Raw genomic sequence first — 16,905 nt, 5'->3', positions numbered from 1 at the left:
CTTGAGCAGAATCTAACCACAGACCCTTCACCTTCAGTTTGAGGCCAACACTCTATCCACTGAGCCAAACCAGCTTAGGGCCATCCAGCAAACTATTTTTTTAAAATACATTTTATTGATTTTTTTTACAGAGAGGAAGGGAGAGGGATAGAGAGTCAGAAACATTGATGAGAGAGAAACATCGATCAGCTGCCTCCTGCACACCTCCCACTGGGGATGTGCCCGCAACCAAGGTATATGCCCTTGACCGGAATCGAACCAGGGACCCTTCACTCTGCAGGCCGACGCTCTATCCACTGAGCCAAACCGGTTTCGGCAATCCAGCAAACGTTTTCCGAGCTCTCAGTAGGTGTGTGGCGCTGAGCCAGAAGCCTGGATGCACAGATCACCTCAGCGTCCCCACTGTAAGTGAACTGACCCTCCAGACAGCAGAGATAATGTGATGTGAGGACTCCCTCCACAGGAATGGCTGTGTGCAAACAGGGAATAGGATAAAGGTTTCCCTTAGTGAGCAAAACTAATACCTGGATTGTAGCAATTTTCCAATGAATATCATTTCGGGTTATTTGTTGGGAAGCATTTTAAAAATTAGAACAATATAGATAAATTTAGTAAAAATCACTGGTTAAGTAGAACACACTGAAAAGCAAATTGCTCTCTCACCTTGGAAAGAATCACCCAACCTCCTTATACCTTTCCTGCCTGACCATCCTTAAGTGTCTTCTGTATCCATCCAAAAACATCCTAATCATATACACTACGCAAGCATGGACACTCATTATGTTTTAATTATTTAATAATGCAATATGAGACTACTATGCGCTCGCTGTGTTCTACACTTTCTTTTTTTAAAAAAATAGTTTATTTGACCCCAAACTGATAACAATTGCTGGGAAGCAAGATCGCAAGTGCTCCCTACCATTTGCTTTTTACAAAAAAATATATCTAGAGGTTTTTGGGTTTTTTAACACCCGCATGCATAGATATATTTCATGGATTGCTTTAATGTTCATTGCCACTTCACTGTAAAGCCAAATGGGATTATATTTGTCATATTTCTTTCTTTTTTGTTTTTTCAATCCTCACTTGAGGATATTTTTCCATTGATTTTTAGATATAGTGGAAGAGAGAGGGAAAGATAGAGAGAAATATTGAGAAAAATGTTGATTGGTTGCTTCATGCCCTGACCAGACCTTGACCAGACCTTGGGCTCGGGAGGAGCCTGCAACCAAGGTATGTGCCCTTTGTCTGAAATTGAACCCAGGAGTCCTCTGTCCAAGGCAAATGCTCTACCCACTGCACCAAACCGGCTAGGGCCAGATTTCCTTCAAGAAACAGTAAGTACAGTACTCCTACCTTTCTTTGTAAAGATTTTACTTTTATTTGCAGTTTTATCTGTTTATTTGACAGTCAGCAGTTAGTTCTCATCCACATTAACTGTTGGTAGATTTTTAAAAGTGGTGACAATTACATAGGTAGCCGATGCATAGAGCTTGTTTGATGAATCTTCATCCTCATTACATTTTCCGGACAACTGCATCCGGCTACGGTATGGGACATTCCTTATTCTTTTGGTCTTGACAGCTTTGAACCTGGCATCAAGTCATACATCTGGAGTTCCCATCTCCTTCAGGACAAGTTTCTGGATCTCTTTGAGTGCCAGAGCAGAAAGCTTCTTGAAACCCACTCCATAGATGCACTTATGGATGTTGATGGTGTGTTCTCTGGTCACTACCTCATGGATGGCACAAAACCCCTTCTTCTCTCCACCCTTCTTTGCCGGAGCCATTATGCTAGGCCCAAGTTGGAAAGGAAGCAAAGATTTTACTTTTATTAGTATTATTATTTAAATATATTTGTATTGATTTTAGAGAGGAAAGGAGAGGGAGATAGATTGATCAGCTGCCTCTTGCACACCACCCATTGGGGATTGAGCCTGAAACCCGGGCATGTGTCCTTGACTGGAATTGAACCTGGGAACACTTCAGTCCACAGGCCAATGCTCTATCTACTGAGCCAAACCAGTTAGGACAAGATTTTACTTTTAATTTCAGTTTCTTCCTCAGCAAAATGGTTAAAGGGTGTTGAGAAGTTCAAGGGAGGATTACAAAGGAGCAAAATAGATGATGCATATTAACAAGGTTAGTCCCTCCTTAGCCTGCAGGAATAAGAGGAGACTTTTGAACATTCTCCTACCCCACCCTGTCCCACCTGTTCCACCTCTAGGGAGGAGGCTTTGGGGAGGGAGGTCTTTAAGAGATTCACCCTTTTAACTGGTAGAACACTGGCTTTGGAGACTCTTCTTGGAGACACACTTCAGGGACTCACTCAAAGGAGCAGGCTCCAGGTAAGCTGGGAGTCGGGATGATACTGGTGCAGGAGGTGGGACCAAACGGAGAGCCATGGAGGTATTGCTCCCCACCCTTGGCTTCCTGGGTGACTGCTCTAGCAGGGCCTTGACTTTACCTCAGAAGCAAAGCATAACTTGGATTCAGGTTATTTTAAGACACATACTTTCATTAGTGCTGGTGTCCCTCAGCCTTGCCCTACATCATCAAAATGCTTGCTAAAAATACAGATACCAGGATCTCAATCTGACCTAAGGGGTGACGAATATCTGCTCATGCAAAGTGCCCCGCAGTGCTGATTTGAAGTTGCCTGTGGGAATTCTCTTCTAGAATGTCTCAGTGTCTGGTGCCAAATTCTTTTTGTTTAAAACCAGAGCTTCTGCTCTAGCTGGTTTAGCTCAGAGGACTGAAGAGTCCCAGGATTGATTCCGGTCAAGGGCACATGCCAGGGCTAGGGGCTCAATTCCCAGTGTGGGGTATGCCGGAGGCAACCAATGAATGATTCTCTTTCTCTCTCATCGCTGTTTCTATCTCTCTCCCACTCTCTCTTCCTCACTGAAATCAATAATAAAAAAAACAATTTAAATATCTGGGGGAGAAAAAAAACAGGTTCCAAGAGGTTTACCTAAGTTGATGTGTATGCTGACACCAAACTGAAAGGGAAGCTGAGTGCTATTTTCCTGGTTCCATGTGTCTCAGGAGGAACAAATGATCAAAAACCCCACCCCTAATTACTAAGGCAGACTGAGATCAGACCTGAAATCCATCCCACATAATATACAAGCAGATGGAACTTTAATGCCAGCCTTGGTCTTTCTCTAATCTCAATTTATCTAAAAATTGAGATTTGTATCGGGGGATGGGATGTGGGAACAGGGAAGATTATGGAATTGGAGTGGAGAAAGGGAACCCGTTTGAAACAACCGTGAGGAAGAAAGGAGATGGAATGGATCTGAGAGCTCTGAGATGAAGGGACAGGGATGAAGCTTAAAAATGGAAGGGGAGCCGAAACCGGTTTGGCTCAGTGGATAGAGCGTCGGCCTGCAGAGTGAAGGGTCCCTGGTTCGATTCCGGTCAAGGGCATGTACCTTGGTTGCGGGCACATTCCCAGTAGGGGGTGTGCAAGAGGCAGCTGATCGATGTTTCTCTCTCATCGATGTTTCTAACTCTCTATCCCTCTCTCTTCCTCTCTGTAAAAAATCAATAAAATATATTTTTAAAAACATGGAAGGGGAGAAACCTTCTTGGCTAAAGAGAGTGGAGTAACACTGAAATAGAATTAAAATGGTACATTTTTAAGAAAGTAAATTATAGAATATTCTAGGTATCCAGAATAAGAGAGAAAATTTTATTAACTCATGTATGAAGAACCCATATTCTATAACTAACCTTTTTATAACTTTACCAATACAAAATTTTGCCATTTCTGTGCAAGAAATCTCTAAGATTTTAATTCTAAACTTTTCATTATACATTTCTAAAAGAAACTATTATTTTACATACTTCTGCATTAAAATTTTTTAAATTATGTTCTTGCTTTAATTTACTTGTTTTACAGAAAGTGAAAGGATGGGGCAAGATGAGAAAGAGAGATTGGAAATGAGAAGGAGAGATTGATTTGTGGTTCCATTCACTCAAGCATTCATTGGTTGCTCCTTCTATGTCATCTGATTTTGGATTTAACTTGAAACCTTGGCTTATTGGGACTAACTGAAATAACAGGCCAAGGCAATGTACATACCTCTAATATCATTAACTACATCAATGTAACATAATTATCAATCAGTTTTTTTAATCCTCAAATATCCAACTAAATTCTGATCAAATATTTTTAAAAGAAATGAAATTAGATTTATACATACTAGTAATAACTGATGTGTATATCTTGTAAGCCTATTTTAATTCCTATAACCTACTCCCATATGTTTTTACTTTCTATTTATATTTGGGTTGAAGCAACATGATCATATTTTCAGTACAGTTTATTACAATAGGGATTTTACTGATTACTTACTTCATGTATTATTAAAGGCTTACCAGAGAAACAGAACCAATAGTATGTATCTAGAAAGACATTTTTAAAAAAGTATTGGCTCACAAGGTTATGGAGCCTGAGATGTCCAAGGATCTGCAGTCTGCAAGCAGGAGACCCAGGAAAGACAGTGGTGTCATTGAAGGTCTGAGATTCTGAGAATAGATGGGTCTGAAGGACTGAGAACCTGGAGCAACCAGAACAGGGGGTGGGTGTGCCAGCTTATTGAATCCAGCAGAGAGTGAATTCAGCCTTTCTCCAGTTTTTGTTTTCAGGCCTTCAGTGGACTGGATAATGCCCACTGACATTGGGGAGGGCGATCTGCTTTGCTCATCCAATTCAAATACGAATCTGTCCCAGAAATCTCACAGTCACATCCAGAACTAGTGTTTCACCTGCTATAGGCTATGCAGTGGTCCAATCAAGGTGACAGGTTAAATTGACCAGATTATTCTTCAGAGCATTCTCTATCACTTATATTTCCTGTAACTAGATAGTTTGGAACTCTGATGAGCTTTAGGTTCATTTATCTGGCAAAACTTCTTCACAAATAATGGTATAGTCCCTCCAACAGTTCTATGATATCTTTTTGTTATTGTTACTATTTTATTTTATTTTTTTAGAGAGGGAGGGAAAGAGAAAGTGTGAGAGATACCTGGGTTAGTTGCCTCTCTTATATGACCCAATTGCAGATGGAACCCATGACCTTGTGGTACGTGGGATAACACTGCAACCAACTAAGTAAAACTGGCCACTCTTTTATAAAACATTTTTTTTTCTATTTAGTAATTGGTTTTTAGATTGAGAGGAATGTGGGGAAGAGAGATCTATTTGTGACACTTGTTTTTGCATTCATTGCTTGATTATTACACTAGGGGCCTGGTGCACAAATTTGTGCACAGGTGGAGTCCCTCGGCCTGTCCAGCGATTGGGGCTGATGGGGGCGGGGGGCAGCCAGCCGGGGGGAGGGACCACAGGAGGTTGGCCAGCATGGGAGGTTGGCTGTGGGAGCACACTGACCACCAGGAGACAGCTCCTGCATTGAGTGTCTGTCCCCTGGTGGTCAGTGTGTGTCATAGCAACCCGTCAACCAGTTGCTTATGCTTTTATATGATTATTACATGGGCCTTGGCCACAAACTGAGCTTGAAACATCTGTACCATGCTCCAACCAACTGAGCTGCCTGGCCAAGATCACTTTTTTCCCCAAAAAATATTTTGCTTACTTTAATGAAGCTGATATAGTCAATGTCCATTTAAAACCTATATCCCAGCCCTAAGTGGTTTGGCTCAGTGGATAGAGCATCAGACTGTGGACTGAAGGGTACCAGGCTCAATTCTGGTCAAGGGCTTGTACATTGGTTGTGGGCATATCCCCAATAGGGGGTGTGCAGGAGGCAACTGATCAATGTTTCTCTCTCATCGATGTTTCTAACTCTTTATCCCTCTCCCTTCCTGTCTGTAAAAATCAATAAAATATATTTAAAAAACAAACAAACCTATGTCCCAGGACACAAAGTACAAATAAAATAAAGAGGAGCAGTGTTCCGTTTCCCACACTTTTGCATGAATAACTTTATTAAATGCTGGTGAAAATTAAAACTCTTCTGGGATCTGAAAAGATTTTTCTTTACTATTGAAATGCTTTCTCTTCAGTGAAGCCATCTTTGGCGTTAGTCTTTACTCTCACCTTATCTGTCATCTTGACTCCAAGATGACAGATAAAGTCATCTTGGAGTCAAGATATTCCTCTTCTTTTGGCCCAGACCTTCAGATTTTAAAAGTAACTTCAAGCTGATGAAAGGTCATTATTGCACAGTTCAGTTCACTGAAAAACTCCACCTCCCACTGAAAGTCATAGTCCAGGAGTGAGGCAATCACATGCTAGAACTTCCAGGCCAATTAGAAGTGTTATGAACACTTGCATTGGTCCACCTCATTTATCACAAGCCTCAAAATGCACAGTCCTGAAAAGGGTGGCCTCACTGTGCACAGGTAATATTTCAAAAGGAGAGGGCAATATGAAGGAGGCTGAGGCTTGATCACCCTAACTCAGCACAATGAAAACAAACAGTAATGAATAATGGGCACTAGAATCAAATTACCAGAGGATTTAAAGAAATGGGGGTGGGCAGACAGTTTTCAATTCCATTTGGAACACCACATTACAAGAGAACTATTTTTAAAAATAAAAGATTGAGGGAGAAAAAGGAATATCTAAATCACTGAATGGCCCCCTGTTGTTCCTGATAAACTTCACTCACATCTTCCTCCATTCCTAGTTCTCTTAGCAGTGATGGCGAACCTATGACACGCGTGTCAGCATTGACACGCGTAGCCATTTCTTTTTTTTTTTTTTTAAATATATTTTATTGATTTTTTACAGAGTGGAAGGGAGAGAGATAGAGAGTTAGAAACATCGATGAGAGAGAAACATCGACCAGCTGCCTCCTGCACACCCCCTACTGGGGATGTGCCCGCAACCAATGTACATGCCCTTGACCGGAATCGAACCTGGGACCTTTCAGTCCGCAGACCGACGCTCTATCCACTGGGCCAAACCGGTTTCGGCCACGCGTAGCCATTTCTGATGACACGCGGCCGCATGCCGAGGATGAAACATTTGCTGCTCCTGACGATGAAACATTTGTGACTAGAGTCCTGGAGTTAGTTTTTTCCTCAAAGTAACACACTCAGTTATGCTCAGTTTTTTGGCGAAGTTTGACACACCAAGCTCAAAAGGTTGCCCATCACTGTCTTAGAGTGTGATTATCAGCAATTCTCTGACCCTCTAAGAGAAACCTGAGTGAGTTCATTGGAACTCCCATCTTAGACAGCATGATTGTTTGGGTTTCTTGAGATGTGTTGTCATTTTCACTTTGAAGTGAATCTCATTGCTGCCCTGTCCAATGACTTTGTAGTCTCCTTCCTTCTTCTTTTTAATTTTTTTTTTCATTTTTTAGTTGATTAAGGTATTTCATGTGTCTGTATCTCCCCATTGCTCCCCCACACCATTCCTATACATGCCCTCACCCCCCAGTGTCTCGCACCTATTGGTTATCCTTACAAGTCCTTCAGTTGATCTCTTACTTCCCCCCGCTTCCCAGCCTTCTCCCTGTAATTTGACAGTCTGATGCTTCTCTGCCTCTGTATCTATCTCTTTTTTTTAAATTTCTTTATTGATTATGTATCTATCTTTTTGTTCATCAGGTCATAATGTTCTTTATTTTCCATAAATGAGTGAAATCATGTGATATTTATCTTTCACTGATGAACAAAAATGCTCTCCAGTTCCATCCATGCTGCTGCAAATGGTAAGAATTCCTTCTTTTTTAAAGCAGCGTAGTATTCCATTGTGTAGATGTACCATAATTTTCTGATCCAGTCATCTGCTGACAGGCACCTAGGCTGTTTCCAAATCTTAGCTATTGTAAATTATGCTGCTATGAACATAGGGGTGCATATATCCTTTCTGATTGGTGTTTCTAGTTTCTTAGGATATATTCCTAGGAGTGGGATTACTGGGTCAAATGGGAGTTCAATTTTTAGTTTTTTGAGGAAACTCCATACTGTTTTCCACAGTGGCTGCACCAGTCTGCATTCCCACCAGCAGTGCATGAGGATTCCTTTTTCTCCACATCCTCACCAGCACTTTGTTGATTTGTTGATGATAACCATTCTGACAGGTGTGAGATGGTACCATTGTCGTTTTGATTTGCATCTCTGGGATGATTATTGACTTTGAGCATGTTTTCATATATTTCTTGGACTTCCTTATGTCCTCTTTGGAAAAGTATCTATTTAGGTCCATTGCCCATTATTTGATTGGGTTGTTTATTTTCCTTTTTTTAAGTTATATGAGTTCCCTGTAAATGTTGGAGATTAAACTGTTATTGGAGGTAACATTGGCAAATATGTTCTCCCATGCAGTGGGCTTTCTTGATGTTTTGTTGATGGTTTCTTTTGCTATGCAAAAGCTTTTTATTTTGATGTAGTCCCATTTGTTTATTTTCTCTTTAGTTTCCATTGCCCTAGGAGCAGTATCAGTGAAGAAATGGGTTCGGCATACGTCTGAGATTTTGCTGCCTGTGGATTCCTCTAGTGTTTTTATGGTTTCCCTTCTTATGTTTAAGTTTTTGATCCATTTTGAGTTTATTTTTATGTATGGTGTAAGTTGGTGGTCTAATTTTATTTTATTTTATTTTTTGCATGTATCTGTCCAATTTTCCCAACACCATTTGTTGAAGAGACTGTCTTGACGCCATTGTATGCTTTTGCCACCTTTGTCAAATATTAATTGAGCATAGTGTTTTGAGTTGATATCTGGGTTCTCTATTCTATTCCATTGGTCTATATGTCTGTTCTTATGCCAGTACCAGGCTGTTTTGAGAACAGTGGCTTTGTAATACAGCTTGAAATCTGATATTGAGATCCCCCCAATGTTGCTCTTCTTTCTCAGGATTGCTGCAGCTATTTGAGGTCTTTTTTATTCCAGATGAATTTTTGGAGAGTTTGTTCTAGGTCTGTGAAATATTACATTGGTATTTTAATGGGAAGTGTATTGAATCTATAGATTGCTTTGGGTATTATGGACATTTTAATGATATTGATTCTACCAATCCGTGAACACGGTATGCTCTTCCATCTATTTATGTCTTCCTCTATTTCTTTTTTCAATGTCCTGTAGTTTTCTGAGTAGAGTTCTTTTATCTCCTTAGTTAAGTTTATTCCTATGTATCTTAAATTTTTGGTGCGATGATAAATGGGGATTGTTTTCTTAGTCTCTCTTTCTGTAAATGCACTGTTGGTGTATAGAAATGCCATAGATTTCTTGGTGTTAATTTTGTATCCTGCTACATTGCCAAATTCATTTTTTTGTTGCCAAATTCATTTATTAAGTCTACTAATTTTTTTATGGAGTCTTTAAGGTTTTCTATGTACAGTATCATGTCATCTGCAAATAAGGGCAGTTTTACTTCTTCTTTTCCAATTTGAATATCCTTTATTTCTTCTTCTTGTCTGATTGTTGTGGCTAGCACTTCCAGTACTATGTTGAACAGGAGTGGTGAAAGTGAGCATCCCTGTCTTGTTCCTGTTCTTAGTGGAAATGGTTTTAGATTTTGCCCATTGAGTATGAGGCTGGCTGTAGGTTTGTCATATAAGGCTTTTATTATGTTGAGGTATGATCCCTCTAATCCCACTTTGCTGAGTGTTTTTTATCAGAAAAGGGTGTTGGATTTTATCAAATACCTTTTCTGTATCAATTGATATGATTATGTGATTTTTGTCTCTCACTTTGTTTATGTGATGTATCACATTTATTGATTTGTGGATATTGTACCAGCCTTGCATTCTTGGAATAAATCCCACTTGGTCATGGTGTATGATCTTTCTAATGTAATGCTGGATCAGGATTGCTAGAATTTTTGTTGAGGATTTTAGCATCTATGTTCATGAGAGATATTGGCCTGTAATTCTCTCTCTTTGTGGTGTTTTTATCTGCTTTTTGGGATTAGGGTAATGCTGGCTTCATAGAAAGAGTTTGGAAGTATTCCTTACTCTTGATTTTCATCCTCGCCAACACTTGTCGTTTGTTGATTTGTTGATGATAGCCATTCTGACAGGTGTGAGATGGTGGGTCATGTTTTCTTATACATTCAGCTACCCTGTGTCTTTTGATTAGTGCATTTAATCCATTTACATTTAATGTTATTATTGACAAGTACATGTTTGTTGTCATTTTTGTTCTTACTGTTTGTGGTTCTTCTTGCCTTTCTCTTCTTTTTACAGCAATCCCTTTAGCATTTCTTGCAATGCTGGCTTAGTAGTAATAAACTCTCTTAGCCCTTTTTTGTCTGTGAAGCTCCTGATTCCACCTTCAATTTTGAATTATAGCCTCGCTGGGTATAGTATTCTTGGATTCAGTCCCTTGCTTTGCATCACTTTGTATATTTCATTCCATTTCCTTCTGACCTGGTGTGTTTCGCTTGAGAAATCAGTTGATATTCTAATAGGAGATCCCTTGTAGGTAACTTTCTGTCTCTCTCTGGCAGCCTTTAAAATTCTTACTTTGTTGTTGGTGTTTGCCAATTTAATTATGATGTGTCTTGGTGTCGGTCTTTTGGGGTTCCTCTTGTTTTGGACTCTATGTACTTCTTAGACTTGCATAGTTTTTTTCTTGCCAATATCAGGGAAGTTTTTGTCATTATTTCTTTTTTTTTTTTTTTATTGATTTTTTACAGAGAGGAAGGGAGAGGGATAGAGAGTCAGAAACATCGATGGGAGAGAAACATCGATCAGCTGCCTCCTGCACATCTCCTACTGGGGATGTGCCCACAACCTAGGTACATGCCCTTGACCGGAATCGAACCTGGGACCTTTCAGTCCGCAGGCCGAAGCTCTATCCACTGAGCCAAACCAGTTAGGGCTGTCATTATTTCTTCAAACAGGTTTTCTATTCCTTCCCTTCCTCTCCTCCTGGTACCCCTATTATGCAAATGTTGTTTCATTTCATGTTGTCCCAAAGCTCCCTTAGGCTCTCCTCTTGCTTTTTAAGTCCTCTTTCCAGTTGCTGCTGTGTTTATGTGTGTTCCTACCTTGTCTTCTAATTCACTGATGTGGTCCTCAGCCTCTTCTAGTCTACTGTTTAAGCCTTCCATTGTGTACTTTATTGCAGCTATGTCATTTTTCATCTCCTCTTGGTTCCTTTTCATGTTGGTGACATTCTCATTCAGCTCCTTATAATTCTCATTGAGTTATGTGTTTTTGCATTGAATTGTAGGTATTTGTCATCCAGCCGTTTAAACATCCTTATAACCATTACTCTGAATTTTTCTCTGATATGCTGCTAGCCTCAGTTTCATATAACTCTTTTTCATTTAACTCTTTTCCTTTTCTTTGGAGTTTGCTGTTTTGTCTTCCTATGTTTTGCCGTAACGTTTTAATTGTAGGTCCAATTGGTTTGATACCCAGGTTCTTTTGGGATGGTGCTACTGGTGTGATCTCTCAGGTCTCCTGGGCTTGGTAATCTAGTATAGCTCCCTACTTGAGCTATTTGGGTTCTCTTAATGTAGGCCTGTGAGCTGGAAAGGTACAACTGCAGTGTCTAGAAGTCAGCAGCTACAGAGGGAGGGTGTCCCAATTTTTCCTGTCTTGCTCCCTTGATTGAAATCACACGTGCACAGGGGGGACTCCCAGTGGCACCCAGGAACCATCTGTTGGGGTGATGGGTCTCAGGAGGCCTGTGCTCTGGAAAGGTGTGACTGTGGTGTCCAGAGTTCTGTAGTTGTGGGGTGGGCAGACTCAGCTTTTGCTGCTGCACCTGTGGTGGATAAGCACAAGCTCCCAGTGGCAGCTCACAGGAGCACCTGCGGTGCATTTGCCAGCGAGGGGCACTGAAGCACTCTGAAGGGCCCTGGCACTGAAGCCACGTAATTGAGGCGTCTGTGCGCAGGTGTCCAGGATGAGTGATATTCAGAATTTCTACTGCCACGGGGAGTGCGTCCCTGTTTGTCCAAGATTATACCTGGCCAGGACTCACAGCAGCTCCCCAGAGGAGCCTGTGGATAAATGGGCTCAGGGTGCCTGCCCTTTGGAAATGTGCATGTCTGTGGTGGTGCTTTTGCTGGCACAGAGCTCTGACGCACTTTGAGGGGCCCTGACACTGAAGTTACGCTGCTGGGGTGTCTGTGGGCAGGCATCCAGGATGAGTGAATTCAGAATTTCTACTGCTGGGGAGAGTGCGTCCCTGTTTGTCCAAGATCACACCCAGCAAGGACTCATAGCAGCTCCCACAAGCACTCTGTGGATAGATGGGCTCAGGGTGCCTGTCCTTTGGAAATGCACACATCAGTGGCAGTGCATTTGCCGGCGCAGAGCTCTGACGCACTTTTGAGGGCCCTGGCACTGAAGTTAAGCAGCTGGGGTGTCTGTGGGCAGTTATTCAGGAAGAGGGAATTCAGAATTTCTACTGCAGGGCAGCACACCCTTGTCTGTACAGAATCACAACCAGCGGGGGCTCCCAGTGGCTCCCAGGTGCTATCTATGGAGTGGTGTGCCCTGGATGCCTGCATGGCTAGAAATGTGCGAATGTGGTGTCTGGAGTTCTGCTGCTGGGGCGGGAGAAGATGCACTTACTACTGCGGGAATGGTGCACCTTTGGAGGTGGAGGTCCCAGGGTCCGCGGGTCTGCGGCTGGGGTAGCAGGGTTTTGGCTCGAATGGCTGCTGGGTTGCAGGCAGTGTCAAAGTCCTGTCTAGGAGGTGGTGCTGATGAGTTCCTAGAAAAGGCTGCTGTCCCCTTTAAGATGGCTTAGGCTCCGTGCTGAGTCCTGTAGTCCAGGGAGTGCCCACAGCAGTGGTAGTCTCTCCTTGTCCAAGAGAGCCTGGTCTGTCAGCCCCTGCTGCTCCTGCGGGATTTAACTGTCCCTTACTCACTCACACACACACCACACATATCCACACACATCCACACACTCTCCTTTCATCCCCTCACTCACTTTCTCTCCCTCACCTCTGTCCAGCCAGCCTCCATCTTTTCTCTCTCTCCTTCCTTCTTATTCCCCAAGTCCTTAGTTGATGATTTTACCTCCTGGTCAGACATGTGCATGGTGCTTAGTAGAAATTCTGAGGTGTCCAACAGAAGCATCCTTAGGAAGGCAGGATCTCACTCCTGGATTTACAAATCCTTCTGTCTTCCCCACAGCACAAGATCACTTTTTTTAAAAAAATAAATCATTATTGCCCTAACCAGTTTGGCTCAGTGGATAGAGCATCGGCCTGTGGACTCAAGGGTCCCAGGTTCGATTCCGGTCAAGGGCATATACCTTGGTTGCAGGCACATCCCCAGTAGGGGGTGTGCAGGAGGCAGCTGATCGATGTTTCTCTCTATCCCTCTCCCTTCCTCTCTGTAAAAAAATCAATAAAATAAAAAATATATATTTTTATTTTATATATTATATAAATATTTTATTGATTTTTTTACAGAGAGAAAGGGAGAGGGATAGAGAGAAACATCGATCAGCTGCCTCCTGCACACCTCCCATGGGAATGTGCCAGCAAGCAAGGTACATGCCCTTGACTGGAATCAAACCTGGGACCCTTCAGTCCGCAGACCGATGCTCTATCCACTGAGCCAAACTGGTTAGGGCAAAATATGTTTTTTAAAAATAAATAAATAAGTCATTATTGGAAGTATTACACATGTCACCTTTTTCCCCATTGCCCTCCTCCTCCTCCTCAAGCCTTCGCCACCCACTGTCAGTGTCTATGGGTTATGCATATACACATATGAATTCACTGGTGATCTCTTCACCCCCCACCCCGTCCCCTGCCTTCTCTGATTGAGGCCAATGATAAATTTGCCTAGATTGGTTAATTCCTTTTAAGTTGCAAAATAGACTTTACTTCTAATTCCTCCTTAAATATTGTCATGATAAATGATTTGGTCTACTTGACCTACTGTTCATACAGGGAGGAAAGGATTAATGCTGATTGAACTTTTAAATTGAACTTTCTTGTCCACAGAAACCACTTATGACTTGAATGGATGGTGCTGGGTTTTTGACCAGAGTCCACAGCTGATCTTTATTAGGAGTAGGTGACAGAAGACTGGACGTCAGCTGGCCACTGGAACTCTTCTTGGAAGCTCCTAGTGCAGTGATGGGCAACCTTTTGAGCTTGGTGTGTCAAACTTCGCCAAAAAACTGAGCATAACTCGGGTAATGTGTCACTTTGAGGAAAAAACATTATTTCGCAAATGTTTCATCCTCAGGAGCAGCAAATGTTTCATCCTCGGCATGCGGCCGCCTCAGCGGCCGCGTGTCATCAGAAATGGCTACGCGTGTCAATGCTGACACGCGTGTCATAGGTTCGCCATCACTGTCCTAGTGCCTTCAACAGAGAGGGAGGCCTGAGCAGACCTCAGCTTCTCACTTTTCCTCGCTCCTGGAGGATCACACTGACTGAAGAGTATCTCTTCTAATAGACACCTCAACTGCGCAATGGCCTTTGCAGCTTCCCTGGCCAGCTGCCCCATCTGCCTGGATCATCTGAGAGACCCAGTGACCACTGAGTGTGGGCACAACTTTTGTCACTCCTGCATCCACCAGCGCTGGGAAGGTCTACAGGGCACCTTTCCCTGTCCTGTCTGCCTCCACCACTGCCCTGACAGGAGCTTGAAGAGGAACGCCCAATTATGTTGCATGACTGAGATTGTTCAGCAGATTTCCATCAGGAGGGGAAAGAGGAAAAGGCAAAAGGAACCCCTGTGTAAGAAGCACCATGAGGTTCTGACCCTGTTCTGTGAGAAGGACCTGGAGCTGCTGTGTGCCCAGTGCAGGGTTGTGTCCCACCACCAGAATCACCCCCTGATCCCCATTGGGGAAGCTGCAGCTAGTTACAGGAGGAAGCTCAAAAGTCACATTAAGGCCAAGACTAATCACCTTGAAGTTGTTGAAATGTTATATAAAAACCAAGTTGAAAATACTTTGGAAGTGAAGAGAAAGATGGGAAAATGGAGGGAGGAGTTGGGCAATGAATGTAAAGAAATTAAGTGTTTCTTAGCTATCGAGAGAAATGAAATTGGTAATGATCTACTTATAGAAGAGAAGGATGTTGAAGAAAAACTAATTGAAAATAGAAGGCAAATTTCATACCATATGTTCAGGCTAAGCAATCTGTTAAGTGAGATAGGAAAGAAATATTTACAGACAGACCTGGATTTATTCACAGGAATTGAAAGTATCCACAACAGGTATGAAAACTTAGAGACCCCAGCAATTTTTTCATGTGATTTAAAGAAGGGATCTTACAATGTCCCCCCAAATTATTTGTGCCTGCATAAAATGATCCGCAAGTTTCTGGTAGATTTGACACTGGATCCTAAAACAGCCCATCCAAACATCATTACGTCAAGTAATAGAAGAAATGTGATATATAAGACACCAAGTGGTTTTCCTAATCCCCAGGATCTTACTTCTTACCCAGCTGTCCTGAGTTCTGAGGGATTTGATGCTGGCAGGCATTTTTGGGTGGTAAACTTAGAAGGTACAGGTGAATGTTTCTTAGGTGTGTGTAAAGAATCATTCCCCAGAAATACTCATATATCACCATCAGCAAGAAATGGATGCTGGCAATATTCACTCTGGATTCCTATGAGTGGCCCTAGCCCTATAGGACAACCGAAAATTGGCATTTTTCTAGACTATGAGTTGGGAGAGGTTTCATTTTATAATTTGAATGACTGCTCATACTTGTATGGAATCACTGATACATTTACAGAAAAAATTATGCCTTATTTCTCCATTGCACCTTCTTCAGAATCTCTTACAATCAGCATCATCGGAGGCAAAAGATGACAATTTGGATGAGATTTTTTATGTGCTTATTTCCTGTCCTTGTTAGTGAAAGGAAAACATAATAAAGATCCTGATTCCAGTTTTGATGCTTGAATGTTGAAAGCTTTTAGGACGCACCCTTCTCTCCTCCCTGACCTTACACCTGGGAAAGTGAAGAGAAAGTCCAGGTGCTCCATCCTTGGGTGCAGGGGGGAAGTTCCAATCAAGCAAGTTTCCATTATTATCAGAATCCAGTAACTGCCATGAACACCACAAGCTAGTCCCATTTCCTTGTGCTCTCAGTCATTTTGGTTCCTATTCTAAGGTCCACTGACACCACAAAACCTCATCATGTGGGTAATGAACTTCATACTCTCCTGGTATGCGGCGAGTCATCATCAGTATGGATATTTGAAACCAATTTGGGATGGCTTCCACCCTGACTATTTAAGCTGGTCACCACCATTGGCACTGTGAGCAGGATTTTCCAGATAGGAGCCTCCCCTCACCCCCCCCACCCCCGCCCAACCAGGGCTTCCTCTGGCTTTGTGTGGTAACACCTCTGGTTCCCTAGGCCTGGGTATCCTTGCAGTTTGTGCTGCATTTGCTGAGTTCTATGGAGGCTGTGTTGTAGATTTGACTGACCTAAGTCAGAAGTTTTGTTAGAGACACATTAAAAAAAAAAAAGAAAAAAAAAAAAAAGACATTCTAGCCCAGTCAGTATAATAAGTGGTTGAGCACTGTCCTATAAACCAGGAGTCCAGGTTAGAGCACAAGCCCTGGTTGCTGGCTCTATTCCCAGTAGGCCACCTGTGGGAGGCAGCCAATGGATGATTGCCTCATTTATGTTTCCCTCTTTACCTCTTCCTTTCTGAAGTCAATAAAATACATATATTTTTAAAAAGAAACTCATTTTATTTGCTTGTTATTTTTCATATAATTTTTCTTGAAATCCTAATTGTCTTGCTTTTGTCTCACGTTTTATAAAATGTTCATGTACAGTGCTGAGCAAAAGCAGGTTGACAGTAGTGATACAAATGTGTACAGTAATCAATAACAAGTAATACAAGAATAAACTTTTGTGGATTTTGTTTTGCGGTGCTGGTATTTAGAGCGCAGCGGCTGACTGCCCGGTAGCCTTCACCGCAGTGTCTGGCATCTGATCGCTCGCCGGGCGCTCGCTGCCAGCTG

The 16,905-nt window shown here is 42.2% G+C and overlaps 1 protein-coding gene and 2 pseudogenes across 3 annotated transcripts; 1 reads left to right on the top strand and 2 right to left on the bottom strand.

The window, feature by feature from the left end:
• Positions 1-1,417: 1,417 nt before the first annotated feature.
• Positions 1,418-1,810, bottom strand: LOC307100668 (large ribosomal subunit protein eL31-like; annotated as a pseudogene). The gene has a single exon. The product of its transcript is annotated as a large ribosomal subunit protein eL31-like (transcript).
• A 4,786-nt stretch (positions 1,811-6,596) lies between these two features.
• Positions 6,597-12,980, bottom strand: LOC307100747 (small ubiquitin-related modifier 1-like; annotated as a pseudogene). Its single transcript has 3 exons — positions 12,909-12,980; positions 7,134-7,296; positions 6,597-6,665 (listed from the first exon to the last, which is right to left on the bottom strand). The product of its transcript is annotated as a small ubiquitin-related modifier 1-like (transcript).
• Positions 12,981-14,379: 1,399 nt separating this feature from the next.
• LOC307099040 (tripartite motif-containing protein 60-like) lies at positions 14,380-15,735 on the top strand (the record flags this gene model as incomplete). The annotated part of the gene is made up of 1 exon (XM_079770251.1): positions 14,380-15,735. The coding sequence occupies one exon, from the start codon at positions 14,380-14,382 to the stop codon at positions 15,733-15,735; it is 1,356 nt and encodes a 451-aa protein (XP_079626377.1).
• Between the last annotated feature and the right edge of the window lie 1,170 nt (positions 15,736-16,905).

Source organism: Cnephaeus nilssonii (assembly GCF_951640355.1).
Source record: "Cnephaeus nilssonii genome assembly, chromosome: 5".
Lineage (NCBI taxonomy): Eukaryota > Metazoa > Chordata > Mammalia > Chiroptera > Vespertilionidae > Cnephaeus > Cnephaeus nilssonii.
This window is presented reverse-complemented; position numbering and strand designations above follow the sequence as displayed.